This window comes from Lepisma saccharinum, chromosome 1, assembly GCF_977018435.1.
Source record: "Lepisma saccharinum chromosome 1, izLepSacc3.1, whole genome shotgun sequence".
Lineage (NCBI taxonomy): Eukaryota > Metazoa > Arthropoda > Insecta > Zygentoma > Lepismatidae > Lepisma > Lepisma saccharinum.
Window position 1 is genome coordinate 90,893,652 of NC_139229.1, and position 20,857 is coordinate 90,914,508.

The 20,857-nt window shown below is 39.7% G+C and overlaps 1 protein-coding gene across 2 annotated transcripts in view; it reads left to right on the forward strand.

Annotated features, from left to right (window-relative positions):
- The window catches only part of LOC145997569 (fibroblast growth factor 8-like), a 227,894-nt gene that overhangs the window by 12,070 nt on the left and 194,967 nt on the right, over positions 1-20,857 (forward strand). Inside the window, exon 1 of one of the 2 annotated variants that reach the window (XM_083134626.1) lies at positions 17,012-17,692. The exons of the other annotated variant lie outside the window; for it this stretch is intronic. Coding sequence (XP_082990752.1) covers positions 17,679-17,692 — 14 coding nt within the window. The 5' untranslated portion in view covers positions 17,012-17,678. Of the gene's footprint in view, positions 1-17,011; positions 17,693-20,857 lie in introns of those variants that run through there. 2 annotated transcript variants of the gene reach the window in all.

Below are 20,857 nucleotides of genomic sequence, written 5' to 3' on the forward strand. Positions count from 1 at the left end.
GTACACCATGATCACGATATTTTCTTTGAAGCCAATTTTCAGCTCATGCTTTTCTTTTAATTTCGGCGATTGTAAGGAAATTAGCATCTGTTGCTATTCTCCTACAACTTTTTTCCTGAAGTCATTCCTCCATTTTCTTTCAGCTTGTTTTCTGCGCAATGCCTTGTGGGAACAAAAGTGTACTAAAAAGTATGGTAACGAGTATCGTGTAAGGCGAAAATTACTACCAGCAGGTGATTGATTGAATGAGTTGGTGTTTTAAACCCACTTTATGCACAGTAAGGCTAATCCGGACTGGACCTACAGTTTAAAGTAGGATCCAAACCACTATGTGCCTGCACCGAGTATCGAACTCGGGACCCCTTGATTACAAGGCGACGACGCTACCACTGCGCCATCGGGGAGGCTAACTAGGAGGTGAGAAAGTTCCACACACTACTAGTCAAAGTCCAACTGGCGAATACAGCTGGATTTCTAGCGTCGTGTAATTCAGCGTTTAGATTTCATTCCGTCATATTTCATGCTCAAATATGGAGTCACGGACATCGACAGAGTCGAAACTAGAAGGGTGGAAAGTTATTTTCCCCCTCCATGGGCACTTTGGGGCCCTAAAACTATGTTTTGGAGATTGTTATGTGCATATTACAATGAACCTAACGTAATCAAACCGACACTCTACTGGCTGGGAATCCAGACACCAAAGACAGAAGTCTTTCGAAATCTGTGTATTACATTTGTCAATTCAGACAACAAAGAATTTGTCACTTTATGCTCAGATAGACTAATCGGGATTGGACCTACAGATTAAAGTTGGATCCAAACCATCATGTGCCTCCACCGTGTATCCAACCCCGGACCCCTTGATTACAAGGCGACGACTGCACCATCGGGGAGGCCCCGCATGTATCAAATGTTGCAGGAATTACTTTGCATTCTAATGCCTAGTTAGCGGAAATGAACACAATTGATTGTGATAACAGTTATTGTAGTTGTAACGTAAGAAGTAAAGCGTTTTACGACACATTCGAAAGCCACATACTTCAATACCCGCATGGTACGCCTACATCCGAAAGGTCAATGTAGCAGGAAGTAGCATTAATTTAAAATCAGAAGACAGGATGTTTATAATATTATCTTCCTTGTGTTATCAGCCTCTAATTGTGAGCTTGTTATCTACTGACAAATTATAAGAAAAGTGAAAAGGTATTATTTATCTACATACGGTGGGATAACTTTTCCGGTAGTCATAGTCACACCACTGTGAATTATATTGCGCGCAATTGGAAAATCCTTACCTATGTTTGCATACTAAAAAAAAACTGTATATCAAAGCGCTGCCACAAGGGGCTAAGTCTGGGTCGGCTCTCCTGCCTATCCAAATCAAGGCGTCATGTAAATACTGGTACATTGTTTCAAAGTTTCTTGGCCGCTCTTTCATGGGTTATTTCACTTCATGTAACGGCATAAGTATTCAGCACCTCCTTTTCTTTATGTTATACAACATAAACCATAAAGGTTCATACTCTGTAAATTATCAATAGGTAAATTTAAAATTTACTACTTTAAGCTTGCAAGTTGTGCAAATCTATTACGATCTACATATTAATTATTGCTAGTATTTCCCACTGCCCAATAAGCATTCAGAAATTCCCCCTTCTGTAAGATAATTCCATGATTAGTACATGAGTAAAAATGGAAAACTATACACTATGATTGTTTACTTTGGGAAATTGTAACGCGTTCGAACAGTGAAACCATTTATTCGGATCTGAAATTGAATCAAACTTTACATCAAACGTTGTGTACATTCCCAAAAAAGTAATCTTCTTATAAAGATTTAACAACCCAAACTTGTGAACTTTTTATGTCGCATGAATTATTTTTTACCACGAGTGTACGTACTCCCGATACACCAATACACTTTAATACCTAGTGGCAAATCTCTAGGGGGTACAAAGGATCAAGGGTACCGTTTCTAATTATTACAACGACATCAACAATTACTGTCGCGTAATGTTACACATTTGAAATTGCTGACAATTATCTCGTGTTAGTTTCATAACACCGATAACAACAAATCAAATATTTTCAGGTTACTTACAGATTCTTCAAAAATACCTTGTCCGTACATTGGAAGAGATCTCAGCCCGTTAACGCTTGTGTCAGTTTTCATACATTCGAACTACACGATGATTCAGTCACGTGACGTCACCCGATCGAACATTCGAACAACCGTTGTTCACGTAGTTGAAATTAGATTTTTATTAGTACTAACTGTAGTACTTATTCCTCGTAAAAAAAAAATTTAGTTTCCCACAGTTAAAGTTCTGGTTGTGGAAAAGTTATTTTTTCAAGATGGCTGCCTGAGCCAAGTACAGCACGTCACTCGATTATAGGCCATGCTCAGCAATTTATTTAACCGAACTCGATATTTACGAGTTATGTATAGCGATTTATTGTATCGTATAGCTACGACGTTTACGAGTTATGTCCCATTGTCGCGAACGTCTTTGTGGTAGATCTACCAAACGCGAATATTGGTTTCTGCCTGCACTTCACTTGTTGGAGCTGAAATTCCTTACCTCATGGTCGTGGCCACCGCAAACCTGCTATTTTACCGTTCCCTTTTTCCTCAGCATACGGTTGTCTACAAGATCACTCCTCACTGGATTCGAATGTCCAAGGTGTCGAAGTTTTCCGGATCATGCGAGATCAACTTTCACCATGATTTCTCGTGCAAAAACGTGCAAACACACACACACAATATACTTTCGCTCCGGTTTTGATCACCAGCAACGTCTTCCCTCCATCTTTGCAGTTCCTGGATGTCCTTGGTATGTGCCGTCCTTTCCATGATCGAACTTCCGCCAGCACCAACACACGTAACCGAAGTTTATACCAAATCGTTACAAATTCTTACAGGTGTGTGTGTCAAGAAGTAATTACCTACGCGTTATACACCACTTTTATTACTTTCTACTTATATAAACTCAATGACAGCGCAGAAAATCCGATGCTTTATCATCCACTCCACACGTGGATTTTTGAACACAACCACTCCCTTGGAATCCGTTAAGATGTCCCTTATTACCCGTTTTCTAAAAATAAGATAATTCGTACTGTTTGCAAAACAAAATTTGTATTACTCTCAAGTTTCCTACGAAATAACTGAGAAGTTAATAATAAATATGAAGATTTCAATTATTAAATGAATGAAGAATTCCTTCTTTGTTTATGTTTACTCAAACAGAAACATCTAGTGTGTAAATTTGGAATCATACATTTGCGGACCCCGTTGTGCTCGTAAGCTATTGTCCCCTTGCTAATTAATTTGGCTACTAAATACTTGAGCATTAAAGGAATTTCTCATCTCGGGAGTAATTATGACCAGAATCCGTTATAAAGTTGCTTCTATCTCAAAACCTCAATCCATGAGGTTCCTTCTAGCTCAAATCCAGAAGCAAAAGCCTTACTTTTAGTTCAAAGAAATAATTCAGGAAGTTGCTTCTTGTTCCAAGCCAGAATTCACAAATTTCAAAGACCAATAATTTGTTAACACTTGAAGGACGGGAAACACGAAGTTCAGCACATGAAATTGTTCACGATAGTTGAGAACGTGGTGAAAGCTTTCAGAGATAAGAGGATTGAAATTTCGATAAGCATGATACAACATTTTTTGAAGGAATGTTAATTGTGTGTCTCTGGGAAGGCATTCCATCGGGGCATTTCCCTCGCCATTACATGTGTCTCTCTCGATAGCGCCGTCAGTTGCGAAAATTCATGTGATTTCCTTCTTAAAGTTTACTCGAGACAATTTACGAAATTCTGCCAATTGCTGTGAAGAATCCAGAATTCCTTGCTATCCATCCACATGGAATCTATTGTTCTCATCCTTGTCTGATCATTTCAGTGTTATTCAGGGTACGAAATCATTCAAGGCTGTGGGTGAGGGTGTCTTAATTTACACACACACAAACATATATGTGATTGTATATGTTATTCAATATATATACACTCCTCACAAAAAGTTTGAAATATTGTTATATTAGGCAATAGGCAAGATCTTGGAATTCAATAACACATGGTATCTGTCTGATTGACGTTCTCGTGCTTTCGCTGACATATGCCACCCTGGCTATCACCTATCGCCTAATCGTCGTCGCCTTGTAATCAAGTAGTCCCGGGTTCGATTCCCGGGTGGAGGCACATATTGGTTCGGATCCCACTTTAAACTGCAGGTTGAGTCCCGATTAGCTTTATTGTGCATCAAGTAGACTTCAAACACCAACCAATCAAAACCTATCGCCTAACATAACAATATTCCAAACTTTTTGTGAGGAGTGTGTATATTATATACAAATGTGTATATGTATGTATTTGAATTCATTTGTTACTCTTATGTATATCAGATATTTATCCTTTACCAGATGGTTGAAAGTATGAATAAATTACAAAGTAGTTGCAATGGTTTTATTATGTATAAGTTTCTGTTTAGTTTTGTTTTCTATTAATATAAATCAATTAGAGCTCATATCTATATTTGTCTAGCATTCCTGTTTTAGTTTTATTGGGCATAGGTTGTTATTGGTGTATGCCTGTTACCGTTCTTTTGAAAGATGTTATACATATATACATACATACATACATTTATATATGTATGTGATAGAGAGAGAGAGAGAGAAGCATGCAACACACACAAGCACACAGAGAGACAGACATTTTCCTTCGTTCTTTTGTGTGTGTTTTCGATATTATTCTTAGTAGTATATTTGAAGCCAAAACTAATTGCTAATACTTGTTGTATTCCCCCCTCCTGAAAAATTTAGGTGGGGATATTTTTAGGACAGTTTTCTTGTGTGTTACTGTCACATGTGGATTTTTACATTTTATAGTCGATGAGACTATTCATCTTTCAAAAGATTCTAATATGCAGCATGCATACAGATCAATACAAACAGCTAACGCTCACTTGTGACTTAAAGCCGAATCACACGGAGCTTGATTTTTTTACTGGAATGCCTTAGTTGTCGCTGCACTGGCTAGCAGGCTGGAAATGATGGTCGCCAAGCTCGCTGCTCGACAGGTTTTGGCGACTAAACCTCGTTCTAATTGCAATAGCAACAGGCATACACCAGTAACACTCTAGGCGCAACCACGAATTTTTGTCTGGGGAGGGGCAAGTACCAGGAAAAACGTACCAATAATAATAATGATGATAATAATAATAATAATAATAATAATAATAATAATAATAATAATAATGCCATTATTATTATTATTATTATTACTGCTACTACCAGCGGTACTAGTAGTATCAAAGACGTGATTATACTTATAAATTACGCAAATAGGGGGTAGAAGTCGGTGTTAAAGCATTTGTTTGGAAGAAACGATTTGAAATATTTTTTCAACACGTTCAATTTCAGATTAGCTAATAATGTAAAACAAATACACAAACTGGATTTTTGAATGGCAGAAAATGAATGATAATTGCTTTCCGAAGATAATTCTTTTTGTACATAACATGTATAATTTTCATGTACAAAATATGTTTTACAAATATACAACATGGAGCGACATAAAATAAGAAAGTACATATGCAACATGCTAACACTAAATTGTGTACGTATTCAAAGTTTATTCAAAACGTATATACAACCCATATTATTTAAATACATTACAGAAAAGAAAGAAATTGCGAGCGAAGCGAGAAAGAACATTTTTAGATCCAATTTTTGCAACTGAAAACAATATTGGTTTAATAGGGCGCAAATAATTTCACGGGGCACCAAGGCATTCTGTCTTTTACAATTTTTTCATTGAGATCGCTCGGCGTCCATGGCCGACTCCAGCCGCCCCTAGCTACGGGTCTGAACTTGAAGAGACTGAGAAACGCAGGCATTGCGAGCAAAGCAATAAAGAAAATTTTACGAAATGTAGTTTTGTTTGTATAGAATTTGAAATCAAGGGGGCAATTGCTCCTCTATGCCCCCTGCAGGTGCCATTGGTCGTCAACGTTTGCCCCCCTAGAATTGATTTCCGTCGAAGGTTGGGAGGGCACTGCTCCCCTGTGGTTACGCCACTGAATGGCCAATAAAACTAAAACAAGAATGCAAAACAAATGTGAGTATGATTGAGTATAATTGATTTATATTAATAGAAACATAAACTTATACATAATATAACCATGTAAAAAAGGCTGGATACTTTTATATTCTGTATTAAACGTCGTCGCCACTATGCAAGAAGGAAATATAGGAGCAGATAAGAAAATTCTTTGAGAGGATGTCTGTATAAGAACCGCGGCGTCTATTTCAGTTCCCTACGTACCCCTAAGGCAATGTAGAATAGTGAAGCTTTCCAGTCTAACAAGAACGTGTACCGAAGAAGATTACACAGAGAGAGGAATCTTATCGTCAATGAGATAATGTCAATCAAATTTCATTCACACCCACTTACTGGAGCACGTTTCTAGTTGACGTGTTTTGCTAGAAAGACGGCAACGTTGATTCGGTGCCTACGTGGGGAGAGGATGTTGACGGTGGATTGGACTTCGACAGAGCACCCATCCGAACTTTCTCTGTATCGCTGTACTGTTGACCCCGCACTATCTTAATTTCTCAACGCTCGTAATCCATTTTACCTGAGCTCTCATCTCTTTATATTTACGCATCGGTGACAATTTCCAGCTGTTCACACACATTGAGCCCAGGAAAAGATTATTTGAGATACAACACGACAATGTAATCCGGCGACATGCTTCCTGCTTCGTGTTTAGTTCGCCCACTGAAGGAACTGGTGAATTTTAGAGTACTAATCAGGAAAAAAAAAGAAGTTGTGGAAAAGTCTTGTGCCATCGTTGCGTGTCAATTGTAGAAATGGACATAGCTCAATCTGCGAGCCAGAAGGCGAACGTCGGAACTCTGCGAGCCAGAAGGGGAACGTCGGAACTCTGCGAGCCAGAAGGGGAACGTCGGAACTCTGCGAGCCAGAAGGGGAACGTCGGAACTCTGCGAGCCAGAAGGGGAACGTCGGAACTCTGCGAGCCAGAAGGCGAACGTCGGAACTCTACGAGCCAGAAGGCGAACGTTGGAACTCTACGAGCCAGAAGGCGAATTCCGGGCTCGAGAAACCGGTTAACGAATCCTAGATTTGAAACGCACTGGATATTTTTTTTTCTATTCTTGTAATTCGGATTCAGATTCGACCATTCATGTATCGATACCTCAGGATCTACCATGCCTACAAACATGAACATGAAATTTGGTGGACAGATATCAAATAATAGCTGAATGCGGTAAAAATTAATTTGATCGACTCACCTACCTCGACACGAGATCAATTTCATGCGACATATCGACATTTCAGAAATATTACATTTGCACATCTAGATTAATATGAACTACATTAAATTGGAGTGTTTCTTCGCGATTGTTCACAGTTTGGCCACACTTGGAAATTTCTTCGCTACAACTTGGTATTTGTTTGACAACAGTTTGGAACAGTTCCAACGTTAATCATCTTCATGGACACTTCGTTAGGGAATGAAAATTACTGACATTTAGCCAAATTGCTGCGACAACTTCACCGATTTGTCTTCACAGCAGAAGGCTTGCCGAAAGATTAAGCCTGTGGATTTCTCGGTGAAAGATGAGTCATTATCATCAAATAGGTACAGTGGAATCCATGAGTACTACCGTGCAAATTGTCCAACACCATGTTCGTGCACTTTATTTGACCCAATAAGAGTTTCAAGAATTAAAATGAAACTCAAAACAAGCTGTTGACAACTTCTGCACCAGCGAAGATAGAAATCCATCGCTTAAAAACACATAGGATGTAAGAGAAAAAATAATGAAAATAATAATGGACAATTTGCACGGTAATACTCATGGATCCCACTATACAACGTAATATAAGTGTATGTCTTACACTGTGAGTTATGGTATCCCTTCCCCTCCCGTAAGCGCAAGACTTATTTCCTGGGTGAAACAAAGCTTCATCAACTTACAAATACTAGCCATAAATTACATGAAAATTATGGCAATTGTATTTACAATTAAAAAGTTGAGTTTACAATAAGTAAAGATTTAAAAAAAAAATCATGCGTAAAATATATATTGGAAGTGGGGGGAATATGACCACCTTAAGGTAAAATTGCTAATAATTAAGAGATTTATTGAAATCAAAGTAAGTTTCATGTTGCAAAATGAAGACCAGTCTTTGCACTGTATCCGGTAGTACACATGAGTAAAAATCTCTTCCTGTATAGGAACAAGAAATGCATGAACAAAAGTCTACAAAACCCATATTACCCCCCCCCCCCCCGGTGGGGCTAATATGAGCACACTGGTGGGAAATATGGACAGTTATGTTTTATGGATGCATTTAAGGACATATACACGTAACAATTAGTCACAACATAGCACTGAAGGACTGCATATCATAAACATAGGCGTGTGCACCGGGGGGGGGGGGGGAAGCAGTTGCAATTCCTTAAACTCTCACTTAGAAATTTAGTGTAGAGAAATCTTTATACCGTTATTAAACAATATTATTCTCTTAAAAAAATAAAGTATTTTCAAGCCGACGAAAGTTCCAAACGGGTTTATTTCCTATGTAATTGGACCATCTCACTTCGTTGTCTAGCAAATTACTTGTTATTAAGACTCACTCCTTTTATCCGTTAGCCTAGTTGTGTTACATCTGTGGTCTCAGAATAAATTGTCACACATTGCAAATGAATAAATTGTGTAGTTGTTTTGAATCTACTGTACGAAATCATGTTTATATGTAAATCAGTCTGTGCCACGGAAGGTGGAATTCTTCTAATAGTGTGATTTTCGGTCTGTCCGGACACATACTATATACGCCCCTGTTTAGCACCCATCAATACAATAAAAATGTGAGATGGAATGAGGTTTTTCTTTCTCCGACTGAACTTTCATCAAGGTTTTTTCCCCCTTAAATCAGAGTCAGCGCCGGCCTTTGATCATAAACATGTCCTGCAGTCCTCGAATTTCCTCATCCTCCTTACAAGTAGTGCAAATGAAATGTAATTATTCCTGTATACTAACACAATGATTATGATACCGCAAGGAACTAAGGTGACAACAAATCCACTCTTCACAACGATACCAACGTCAGCACAGTCGTCTTTAGGTGCATCCGTCAATGGAATAAGATGTGAATTTGTTATGGATCGTCGAGGGTCATGAGTAACACGCTTCTTTTTTTTTTTTTTTTTGGACATTTCTGAGGTTTCAAAAAGATTATATCGCTTAGAAGCTTATCTTTCTAAAGTGCCGAATTGATGTGCTCATTTTCCCCCGAATTGCAACCTTTTATGTAAGTTGCAGTGGCGTATGCTGAGTCCAAGACCTGGACCACCTCACTATGACACGTGGTCCTAGGCTATGGAGGAACGGAGAATATTAGGCTCGCCTAAACCCGCGGTATAAGTGGTTAGACACATCCATTTTGCTCCTTCGTGACGTCTTCAAGGAAGCCACGTTGCCATCCCAACGACACCCAGGTTGCAAACTTCTAAGAATTCAGGTTGGCAACTTCTTAGAATTCAGGTTGCCAACTCCTAAGAATTCAGGTTGCCAACTCCTAAGAATTTAGGTTTCCAACTCCTAAGAATTTAGGTTTCCAACTCCTAAGAATTCAGGTTGCCAACTTCAGAATCGCCATTATCCTCTTAAGGAATGAGTTAGTTCATTCACAATTGCTAATCGACCTTTCCTTCTGTATTTTTCTCTAGCCTAGCTAGCCTAGAATCTACGCTCCTGGTAAGTTAGCACTACTGCGTTAGACGAGCCGCAACACCATGATGCAATTCATAGTACGCGATCCACATATCATTATCTCAAGTAATATTCAGCTCAGATCTTAACTCCTAGCAGTCAACAATAACATCAGCTGTATTTTTTAGTACAATTTAGAGAAGTGAAGGCTGTTGCACGTGACAACAAGACTCCATCGATGTTGTCAACCTACAGTTGATTTTTCCACCACATACAACTTACGCTGTGACGCAATAATCTTAATTGTGTTCATGTTCCCCCCAGTTCCCTTATCCCAGAATTTATGCACACGTCTAATTCGAGATTATATTAATAATATTTAGCTGCGTATACTAAATGTAGTAACCTTGATTGGAATTTTCTGATGTAAATAAACGTTAATTTCGTACATTTTAATGTAAATGTAAAATATTAAACAAATCTGGCAAAATAACTCATATTTTAACAATAGCAGCTGTAAATCTTTTACTAGTAAGATAACTATATGAATTAGTCACAGTTTAATTTCTTTGCTATATTTGGTAAAATTAGGTTAGGTTTCTCAACCACTTTTCACTAATCGCGACCATGAGGATGAGTCATATGTTGGAATTGATGACGGAACACTCACAAAGAACATCCATGCCCAGGCCGGGATTGGAACCCGGCACCCCTGGTGTCGTAGCGCGCTGTGCTAACCAGTTCGCCACGGAGGTCAGCATACCCTTAAAATAATTGTGAAACGAACTTTCAATTGAAGAATTTAACGCTGGTAGGCCACGGCCCATCTTTGGTGACGCACTTTGTCCTCAATGTTTCGGTCTCACCATCCACCATTATATCATTTACGGTCCGTGTTCAGTACGCACAGGTCATAATGTAGCGTCACATCTGCCCTGATTCGTAAGCGTCGATTACAAATCCCACTTCAAAACGCTCTCAGAGCACATTGTGATGCTTAAATGTAAACAAATCACTTTCTTATCCCATGGGCAATAAATTCAAATTACAATAGAAGGCATTGAACATAGACGTATTCAAATGCAACAAAAAAACACATTAAACACCTTCGGCATTTTCTTTTAGAGATGCAACACTGATAGTGACGTCAGGGCCACCCCCAGCGCGTTCCAGTAAGCGAACTTTGCGTCACTGAACCCGTTGCTCGGCCTTGGCAAGTCAATCACTCCGTTTATTTTATGTAACAATAAAGCAGGCTATGATTTACAGGGCCTGATTTATATCGCTGGCAAATTGCGCCGATAACAAAAGTGCAAGCCTTTCGAACAGGTGTCATGTGACACGATAAAGATCGGCCACTGTACCTTGGCGGGTCAAGATTACAATTCGCAGCTAGAATGCGAGTCGCGCGAATCATGACAGTGTTTCCAACTTCTTCTCGTAAAAAATACTATGATTTACACACTCTCTGTGGAATCTCTGGAACAAGCGAAGGAATACAAGTCTCTGAGCAAGTACGGAGTATATGGCTCGACCAATGAACGTATCAGTGAGTGCATGGAAAGGAAAAACGAGACTGCAGCTACCAACAGTTTGAAGCAGAGCGCACTGCATCGCTCCGCCCACTCGCTTTCTCTCCTTCTCTATTGCTATGCACGACCTTTCTCCAAAGATTCAATAAACAGAGAGAGAGAGAGAGAGAGAGAGAGAGGTGCGCTTCTTTTATTTCATCCTTTGTCGGTTTTCATTGTAAACCTGAAAAACAATTAATTTGTCAGTGAAGAATTTAATTCGCCCGAACTTGTTTGTTTCTCGAGTCATCGAAACAAGCGTGTGGAGAGAAAGAAGAGTGCAAAATATTAAAAAAAACATTAAAATTGTGCTTTAGGATGTTGATGAAATGTAATGATTTCTTTAAAGTGACGATATTCCTTGGTGTGATATTATAACTGTGAATGCGATATCCTACTGCATACAGCTGCATTCTCCACTACGACAGTTCTCGGCTTGACTGGAACAGTCCTACAACCACTTTACTTGCCAGATCTAGTTTATTGCATCTTCTCGTTCAAAATCCACACCGTAGGTAGAAAGTAGCCAATAGAAAGCAGGTTTAGGTTATTTTTGCAGAAATAAATTCCGGAAACTTTTAGGTAGCCATCTCCCATGTGTACAATAGACAAGCGCGCATCACACACACACATACTAAGCTCCCATTTACGTAAGATCTACTGTCAATAGGAAATGAGAAAGTAAAGATATATTGCAAACACTGCAAGTTTTCCTATACTTTCTATTAAGCTGCTTATCAAACATATTGACTGATGTGCGTCTGTCAGCCAGTGTTTCCATCCACATTCATTACATGTCATTTCCGATCATGGTATACCATTTTTCTTTTTTTAAAAAAACTTAAATTTTTAAAAAATAAAACTTCATTTTTTAAAAAAAGAACTCCCAAGTTTTAGAAAAAACATTAATTCTTTTTTTAAAAATGTTAATTTTATAAAAAATGAAATTATTTAAAAAACTCAGAAGCCGCGGTAGCTCAGTCGTTATGGCGTCTGACTACCATGCGAGAGACCCGGGTTTGATCCCCGGCGGAAGAGAACCGGGATTTTTTTCACTTCTTCAAGCTGCTCCGGCGCCAACCCAGCGTCGTATATAGTGGGTACCTGGAGGAAACTCTGGGGGGTAAAGGCGGCCAAGGGCGTGGTGCTGATCACACCACCCCTACCTTTGGCCTTGATCAAGAAATTGTGGGGCCCTAACCCCACATCCCCTATACGCCTTCATGGCGTGGTGCATAGCACAGGGGAGCACTTTATTTTTAGAAGAGCTTTTAAAAACTCAGAAGTTATTTTTAAAATTAGTAGTTCCTTCAAAACTATTAATGTGTTTATCAATAAAAATTAATGGAAGCTATCCATTTATGTGTAAGCTCCGCATATCAGATGATTTATTTTATTTCTTAATATTTTATCAGGGACTAGCCGAAGTCTGATGAGTGACCTCCTCATCAGTTTCATCTATCATCCATCTTCATCATCACAATTAGCCAGAGTACTTCACACTCTCGCCTTTAGCAGAATGGTCCTGGGTTTGATCCCCATGGGAGCACCAGAATTTCGGAATTTATCTAGCATCGCTTTTAATGCGTATTAGCCCCGTCTACATAGTAAACCAGATCATAACAACAATGTGTTTCGATGTACCGACCACATGTCACACAGGCACTGACCCCCAAAGGGACTGTTACTTCACCGAAATTTCAGTCTAGTTAATCACTTATCTATAAAAAAAATAATGGAAATCATTTGCATTCTCTTGATAAAGTAAATCCTCCATTATTGGTTTCTGCCGGCTCACCACCAGAGTATCTGGGTACGAATCCCAGTCATAGTAGTGGTCGAAATTAGCCAAAAGTATCAGAAAAGAGATAACCAAAATTAAAATATATTACTAGTTTTGTTTTTAAAAAAAACTATTTAAATCTCTTCATTACGTGTTACCTTTTGAAAAATTAATGGAATCATTTAAATATTAGTTCTTTTAGTAACTAATTATTGATGCTTTAACAAAAATAATGTAAATTCTTCATTACTGGTTCCATAAAAAACTAATGGAATTTCTTCAGTTCTGATTCATGTAAAAAAGATAATGGCAAACCTTAAGCATTGGTTCTTTTAATAACAAATTACGATGAATATATAGTAGACAATAGAAATCCTACGACAAAGAGTCCATTAATTAAAATAATGTAAATCCTTGTGGCATGTCTTCATTGCTGATTTCTGCAATAAAAATTAATGGAATTCATTAACTTTTCAATTCATCTAAAAACCAATTATTTGTAGTTTAATAATAATATTACGATAAAGAGTCTTAAAAAAGACTTAATAAAAAATTAAGAAAATTCTTCATTAGTGTCTTCAATAAAAAGCCTGATTCAACAATGTTTCTGATATTATACTTTTCTTCAACAATGCACAATTATTACAAAAAGAAGTATGCAGAAAACTCTTCAGACGCAATCAAAGTGGCCAATCCGTCTTGGAAAATGTAGGACTAGATTATTTCGCGAAACCATATTTTCCCTCCCACGGTTGTTAAAGTGAAGAATAGCCACATAACAGTCCGCTTCATTTACTCGAAAGAACAGAAAAGAAAAAGGTCCGATCCATCAGTCTCACTTTAAAGGTCTCTCGTTCGACTCACGCCCACGGCCATCATATCACCCACACTCGAAAAACTTTCGGGAAACTACCGGGCGAATTCGAAACCCACGCAAACAGGGGCAATCAAAAGTTGGTATCGATCGCCCTCGTGCGGGGGCCAAGGGGGAGGGGGGGGGCGAGACCCATCGTCTCTAGGCCAAGCTATTCCTGTCCACGGCGCTCAGACGGGAACAACTTTGGATCTTTTTTTCCGCCGTTTCTGAATGATTTTTTTACGACCCCGGCGACAAGGTAGCGTCACGGAAAATGTACAGTCTAGAGCAAAAGTGGGTTAAGGGATACTACCACTCAATCCTAACAGCTTGCAACCCGAAACACACATCAAATTAAGAGTTTGCATAACTTCTCAGGATATATATAAAATTGATTGATTGATTGAGTTGGTGTTTTAAGTCCACTTTATGCACAGTGAGGTTAAACCTACAGTTTAAAGTGGGATCCAAACCACTATTGTGCCTACACTGGGTATCGAACCCGGGACCGCTTAATATATATAAAAAATATATGAAATGAATGTTACATTTAGTATATATTGATTGATTGACGGTTATTTTACGTCGCAATTCTGCCACTTTTGTCTAATCGCGACGATGAGGATGAGTGGTGATATGGCAAGACTGATGAAGGAACCCTCACAAAAACACTCATGCCAAGGCCGAGATTAAAACCCGGGACCCCTATACTCTGTCCCAGCTAACTGTAGAGCAGGCAAACTAAAACAAGTCTCTGCGCAAGTAGTGACGCGAGACGGCTCCATTGCGTGGAGTGGGGGAAAGCAACTGCCTTCCCAGCAGCGTGTACTGCTTCGCTCTGGCCAATAGATTTCCCTCGCTTCTCTGACGCTATGCGCAGCCTTGCTACACAGTTAGCTGAGACAGGGTATAGCGTGGTAGGGCGGTGTGCTAACTGATCCGCCACGGAGGTCGGCGGCTCAGTTTTAGTATTCGATAGTAAAGTTCTTGTGAAACACCCTATATAAGTCTCCGATTTTAGGCGCTTTAAGAAAATGCCAAATACATAGCATCTGGATGTGGTACACATCCGCCATAAATTGCTTAATGATGTAATTTGTATTTTTATGCATAGGTACGGGGCTCAAAATTAACTGAACTCAACAGGAACTCCAAAAGTGCGATATATTTTACATATCCAGTGGATGAGATAGAATTATGCCTGGTTGGGATGTGTCATTCATAATCAGAGGGTAGGGATTGTAAGGGCTGATCCTAACGATGACATCTAAATGTCAACTTCATTTGCACGTAGTACAGTCTGGACTGCACTTTGCAGACTAACGAGGCTTTGGCGTCTGGACTCACAGGCAGTATAATCTTCTGCGGGACTTCTGTACTGTTCTTGTGGGTTTGTGACTGTCCTTTTATCCATTTCACCTTATCACCATTCATCTTCACGATTAACCAAAAGTGGCAGAAAAGCGAGGTAAAATAAACCATTTCAATCATAAGCAGAAAGGGTGGTGGGATGGTTGAAGACAGAAGGTGGGGTGGGGGAATATTCATCCATCACCCCTTCAAATTGCATCCTGGTCCCAATCAGTACTCTAAGTTTGTCGAGTTCATTTGTTTGCTAGATTCAAAGTTAACTATGAGACAATAATATATTTTGCGAAGGGTCAATGGGTAGAGGAGATGACCTTGAAATGCAACAATTTCAACATAACCGACACAAACTGTTAAAGCTGGAGCAAGATGTCACGAGGACGTTGCAGCTGCAATTTTCGTTGTTTACGCATCTCGCGTTCTGCCTGGGGGCACCTTCTGTTTTGAAGTTTGAGAAATTCCGAGCAAAAATAACAGAAACCAGTACGTTAAGTTGCAGAAACCGCTACTTGGCGGAAAATCACAGGGGACAACTTCATTTGCGACGTAACATCTTGTACACAGGAGAATTTGTGCTTAAGGATTTTGTAATTTATGCCAGTCTTGTGTAATCGCGACGATGATAAGTGATGATTACATTAAATTGACGATGTAACACCCACAAAAAACACCCACTGAGTTTTAGTTTTTGTTTTAAGTCCTCTTTATGCACAGTAAGGCTAATCGGGACTGGACCTACAGTTTAAAGTGGGATCCGAACCACTATGAACCTCAAACGGGTATCAAACCCGGAACCCCTTGATTACAAGGCGACGACGCAATCTACCACTGCGCCATCGGGGAGGCCATTGAAAAACTATTAAAACGAAGACTAAAAAAATAGAAATTACAAAATATTTTATTGTGTGTTCCGCTCGCCCTGAAACACAGACTCTCCAGGAAATAAATACTGGTGCTGAGGATCGAAGCAAGGTCCGCTCACGCCGAAAGCACGAACAGTGTTTCTAAACATATTTATTCTTAATCAAAATTTTGTTACCTTATATTCAAGAGTACGTTCTCTGTGCAATATACATATAGGAACAAATCTGGAGTGATTTTTTGAAAAGTTCTTGCGCTTGGTATTAGTCACGTTCAGTGAAATAAATTAATCGTATGTGAGAGAAAACGTGACGTAAAATAATCAAGTGAAATAAACTCATCTTATTGAAAACTGTGTGATGTTGAGGAAGTACTGAAATCGACAACAGAAATGCGGAAAAGTAGCAAGAACGTATTGTTAACCATGGCACGAGCATCTCCACAGAACTGCTACATTGTTCTCAGCGCGCTCTATCGGTTTACGACGGAACTAAAATCTCCTCGTCGATGACGGAGTTGAATAACGTTACGAATTCATCCCCCGCCGACACACACGGAAAACAAAAAAGCTAACACCGTCATTCGCATGGCCTAACGCACGCCGCCACACTAAAAATGCCCTTTCTGATGCACAGTGTTAAATAATCGCTTGTGTCCGTCGAAAAATATCATCACTTCCAATGAAGGTTCCTGCTTCACTCGTGATTGGAGGAAGCTCTCGAGTCATGTGACTTGGGCTAGAGAGGGGAAATTTAAGTATGGGCGGGGGGACACACCGCTTGCTCTAAGCGGGAGCTCAGTTGTCAGGTACAAGCCAGTCGTAAGAGCAGGTATCGTCCATAGCAGGTGGCAGAGAAAAAAGATAGTTTATCGGAAGCCGAAAACGACATCGGGAAACTTTCGGAGCCGTTGTGCGCGTAACGAAGTGACGTCTTGAAAAATATCATTTTTTTCCAGTACGAAATTGTGTGTCGTGTTTCTTGTGCTGAAACAAAAAAATAAATAAAAAAGGGCATTAACAGTGATCACCTGTGAATACAGTGTAATGTGAATTCTGTTTTAAGGATACGTAACAAAATAAATCTCACCGCTTCAGTAGTTGTGCGAAGGTTCCGTGGTACACATGCGCGCCAATGCACAAGTTCTAAGTTCTCAGTGAGGAAGGAGAACCCACGCAATTGTTTTGCTACTATTTTTACTAGTGCGTGAACTAGTTTCCCGTGCATCACCCTGGGCAATGTGGGGACAGCCTAGGGTCTTGGAAAACCGTCCGACTGGATTCGAAGTCTGGTCCACGAGTGTGCTTTGTAAACCGCCGACAGTAGTCCTTTGAAGCGTGTTCCGAGGAGGATAAAAAAGGATTCCCGACAGAAGAGTATAGTTTTTTCACCAGGACAGAAGTAGATCCAAGGAAGTAGATAGTCGTTTCTACTTGGAACGAGCGGGTCGGAACCATATAAGTAGATCTCCATGACACCAGTCATTAACACATGTACATAACCAGGTATGTAACGTTTTGTTTTGTTTATTGTTTCTTGAATGTCACCCGCGATGCTCTTGTGTGTGTCTGCGCGCGGGCCAAGATGTCCAACAGCCTTGTTATCGAGCGGCAACGGGTTCGATTCCACGGTTGGGTCTGTGACCGAGCGCGTTAATTGGTCTCGCCGTCGAAGTTCCCTGGTTCGAGTCCCGGCCTGGGTTCTTTCTGAATGTCCCTCATAGATTTCGTCGTCGCGATTAGCCAAAAGTGACGGGAAAGCGAGGCTAAATCAGGCGCTGAGTACTAAGGGATCAACTTACCCACAGATGAGGTAAAATACAACAAATATAGGCTGATTCTGAACGTAATTCCCAGTCCCCCCCACGCCCGCTATTTTTATTTGGTTATTTCAGTGACTTTTGTATGGACGCTTCAGTGATTGGTCTACTCTCGATCTCGCCACTGAAGTTCCCGGATTCGAGTCCCGGCCTGGGCACGCTTGTTCTTTTTTTGCGAGTGCCAATTCATCACTATCAGGTAATCATTATTCGGAGGCACACAGAGGTTCGGATCCCACTTTAAACTGTAGGTCCAGTTCCGATTAGGCGATGCGCAAGAATGTAGACTTAAAGCAAAAACTAAAGACAAAACCTATTCATTATAAGGTAAAATGAGGCAAAAACGTAGTCCTTTCGTCACTCTTAAGTTAATCGCGACGATGAGGATGAATGAACTGATGATGTAAGATGATGAGACAAGCACACATCCGTACCTTCCGCGAGATTCACACCTAGAAGTCCTAGATTTTCTAGCGCCTACGCAACACAAGTAACGAATCTGCTACAAGAGTCGATCATCCTGACAGGTTTTTCCGCCCCTTTCTGGTCACTCCAGATCGTTGCTGCGATGGTACCTGTAACGAAAGAAACGAACGCATTCTCTTCCCTCACCGGCGCGGTTAACTCAATTAACCTAAATAAACGACGTTAATCATATGCAAGTGGATTTGTTATAATCAGGGTTGGGATATTTTTAGTTAAGTTTCGACGTAGTACAGTGGCTTGTCCAGAAATTCAGCTCCTTTTTTTTTCTTTTTTTGTAAATGCTATATTCTACAATATTTTCATCTAACTGGTAGTTAATTATTATTTTATAGCGTCCTACTTATTACATCAATGTTACCTATGACAGGAATGAAAACAGATACCATGGCAATTAAAATACGCAGAAATAGTACATAAGCACAAAAATGGACAATAAGCAAAACTGACAAATGACATTGTCTTACACAATAAATTAGAGGAATAAAAATAAGGAAAATGACAATATAATATAAGTAATGCAAAATCACCAATTTTTTTTTCTTAAAAAATAGCGAAACTGGGAAATAGTATTTATGTAAACGTTCACTGACATACTTTTCATCACATTTTCTTTGAAGGAGATGGGAAAGGAGTCTAAATCCCCTACAAATCTCTGTACCACTCTGTTTAAGAAATTCCTGGCATGTTACCGGTTCGAAACTCACATGATGCCCTGCACCCGATCCTGAACACCTTATGTGTTAGTCACATAAATGTTAAGACCGCGGCCGTCAAATCGTCAAAACTGTTTGACGCACAGACCCTAATCGGGACGGGTATAGAACCCGGAACTGCAAGACCATCCTGCCGTTCATGTACGTAAACAATGCAATAAGCGAACCTTTTAGTATTATATCCAGGGCTCGAAATGGACCGGAAAGGCGTACCGGTTTGTGAATATCCGGAACCTTCTCGTCCCGTCTCGTCAGAAATGACAAGGGGCCGTTCCAAAATTTGAAATATTTACTATTATTTTGTAATGAAGGGGCCCAGGGTTCGATACCCGGTGGAGGCACATAGCGGTTCAGGTCCCACTAAGCTGTAGCTCCGGTTTAGAATAGCCTCTCTGCACATAAAGTGGACTTTAAATGCTAAAAAAGGCAACTCATTATGAACGAAAGAACGACAGTAAAGCGTTCCGTTCCGTTACGTGAAAATTTTCATTTCGAGCCCTGATTAAATCCGTATTGGTTTGATAACCATGTTGTATAAAAAATAGCTTATTAATTTTCCTTAATGTATGTTCAGGTGTTTCACGATAATATAGAAAGGAATACCGTACGGAGAAGGGCACAAACATCAAACACGATGTAAATATTTGGTGGCTGCTCCCGCCCGCACCAAAGCGACCGTGGGAAAGGTAAGCACGAGGCGGCCAGACAGCCCCGCTGCCTTTCAAGCATGATTTGTCGGTCACACGAAACACTAGTCGGGATTAAGCCTCATTTGCATTGGCATTTTGTTTGTCATCGTAATAATTAAGCAAGAATAAAGTGTGTGTATGTATTTAGAGGTATATTTCTAGACCTATATTCAGCGCCGTGTAAGTCACCGAGGAAGATAACTTTTACAAGTTGCCATCCTCGCTCCTCTAAAGTAACTAGTAACTTTACATAGTAAAGGGTGGCCGAAAAAAAAAATAACCGAAATATGGACTCTTTTATACTTTCCTTTATCTTTATTTGAGGTACCTTGTATTACATGAGGCCACTTTATAAACTAACTCCTATTGATATTTTTCTTGTAGCACGAAAATATAAATTATGAAATTCAGTATATTTTTTACACTGACTGAATAACTACACATACAGGCGACTTTCTCATTTTGTTTAAAAGAATATATAGATTCAGTGTGGTATTTGTAAAAAAAATCACTCTACGGGAAAATTCAGTTTCAACATGGTAGTTACGTTGATTGGTATGCTTTGACTATATGCAGCATATTCCAACAGATGAGATTTATGCACAGCAGCATTTGAATCACTGACGTACGAAGGATATTTTCGGAGGGAGGGGTAGCTGGAATTCTAAAGGTGGATAGTACATAGCTGCTTTCTGGGGAGGGGAGCGGTACGCACTGTAAGATATTTTGTATATTTAGAACTTTCCACTCTCAAAAGTGACTATCGGGGTACTTTTAAGAAATGGGGGCGGGGTTGTCTTTTCGTCGGGTTTTCCACGAGTTCTTCCCTGCTTTTATTTAATAATGCTGATCTTATCAAAATTTCGGAGGGGGATGTAGCCGCATCAACCCACCTCTGTGTACGCCAGTGATTCAAATAACCAATACCATTTCCCAAGTCACATGCATTTGTTTATATTGGCT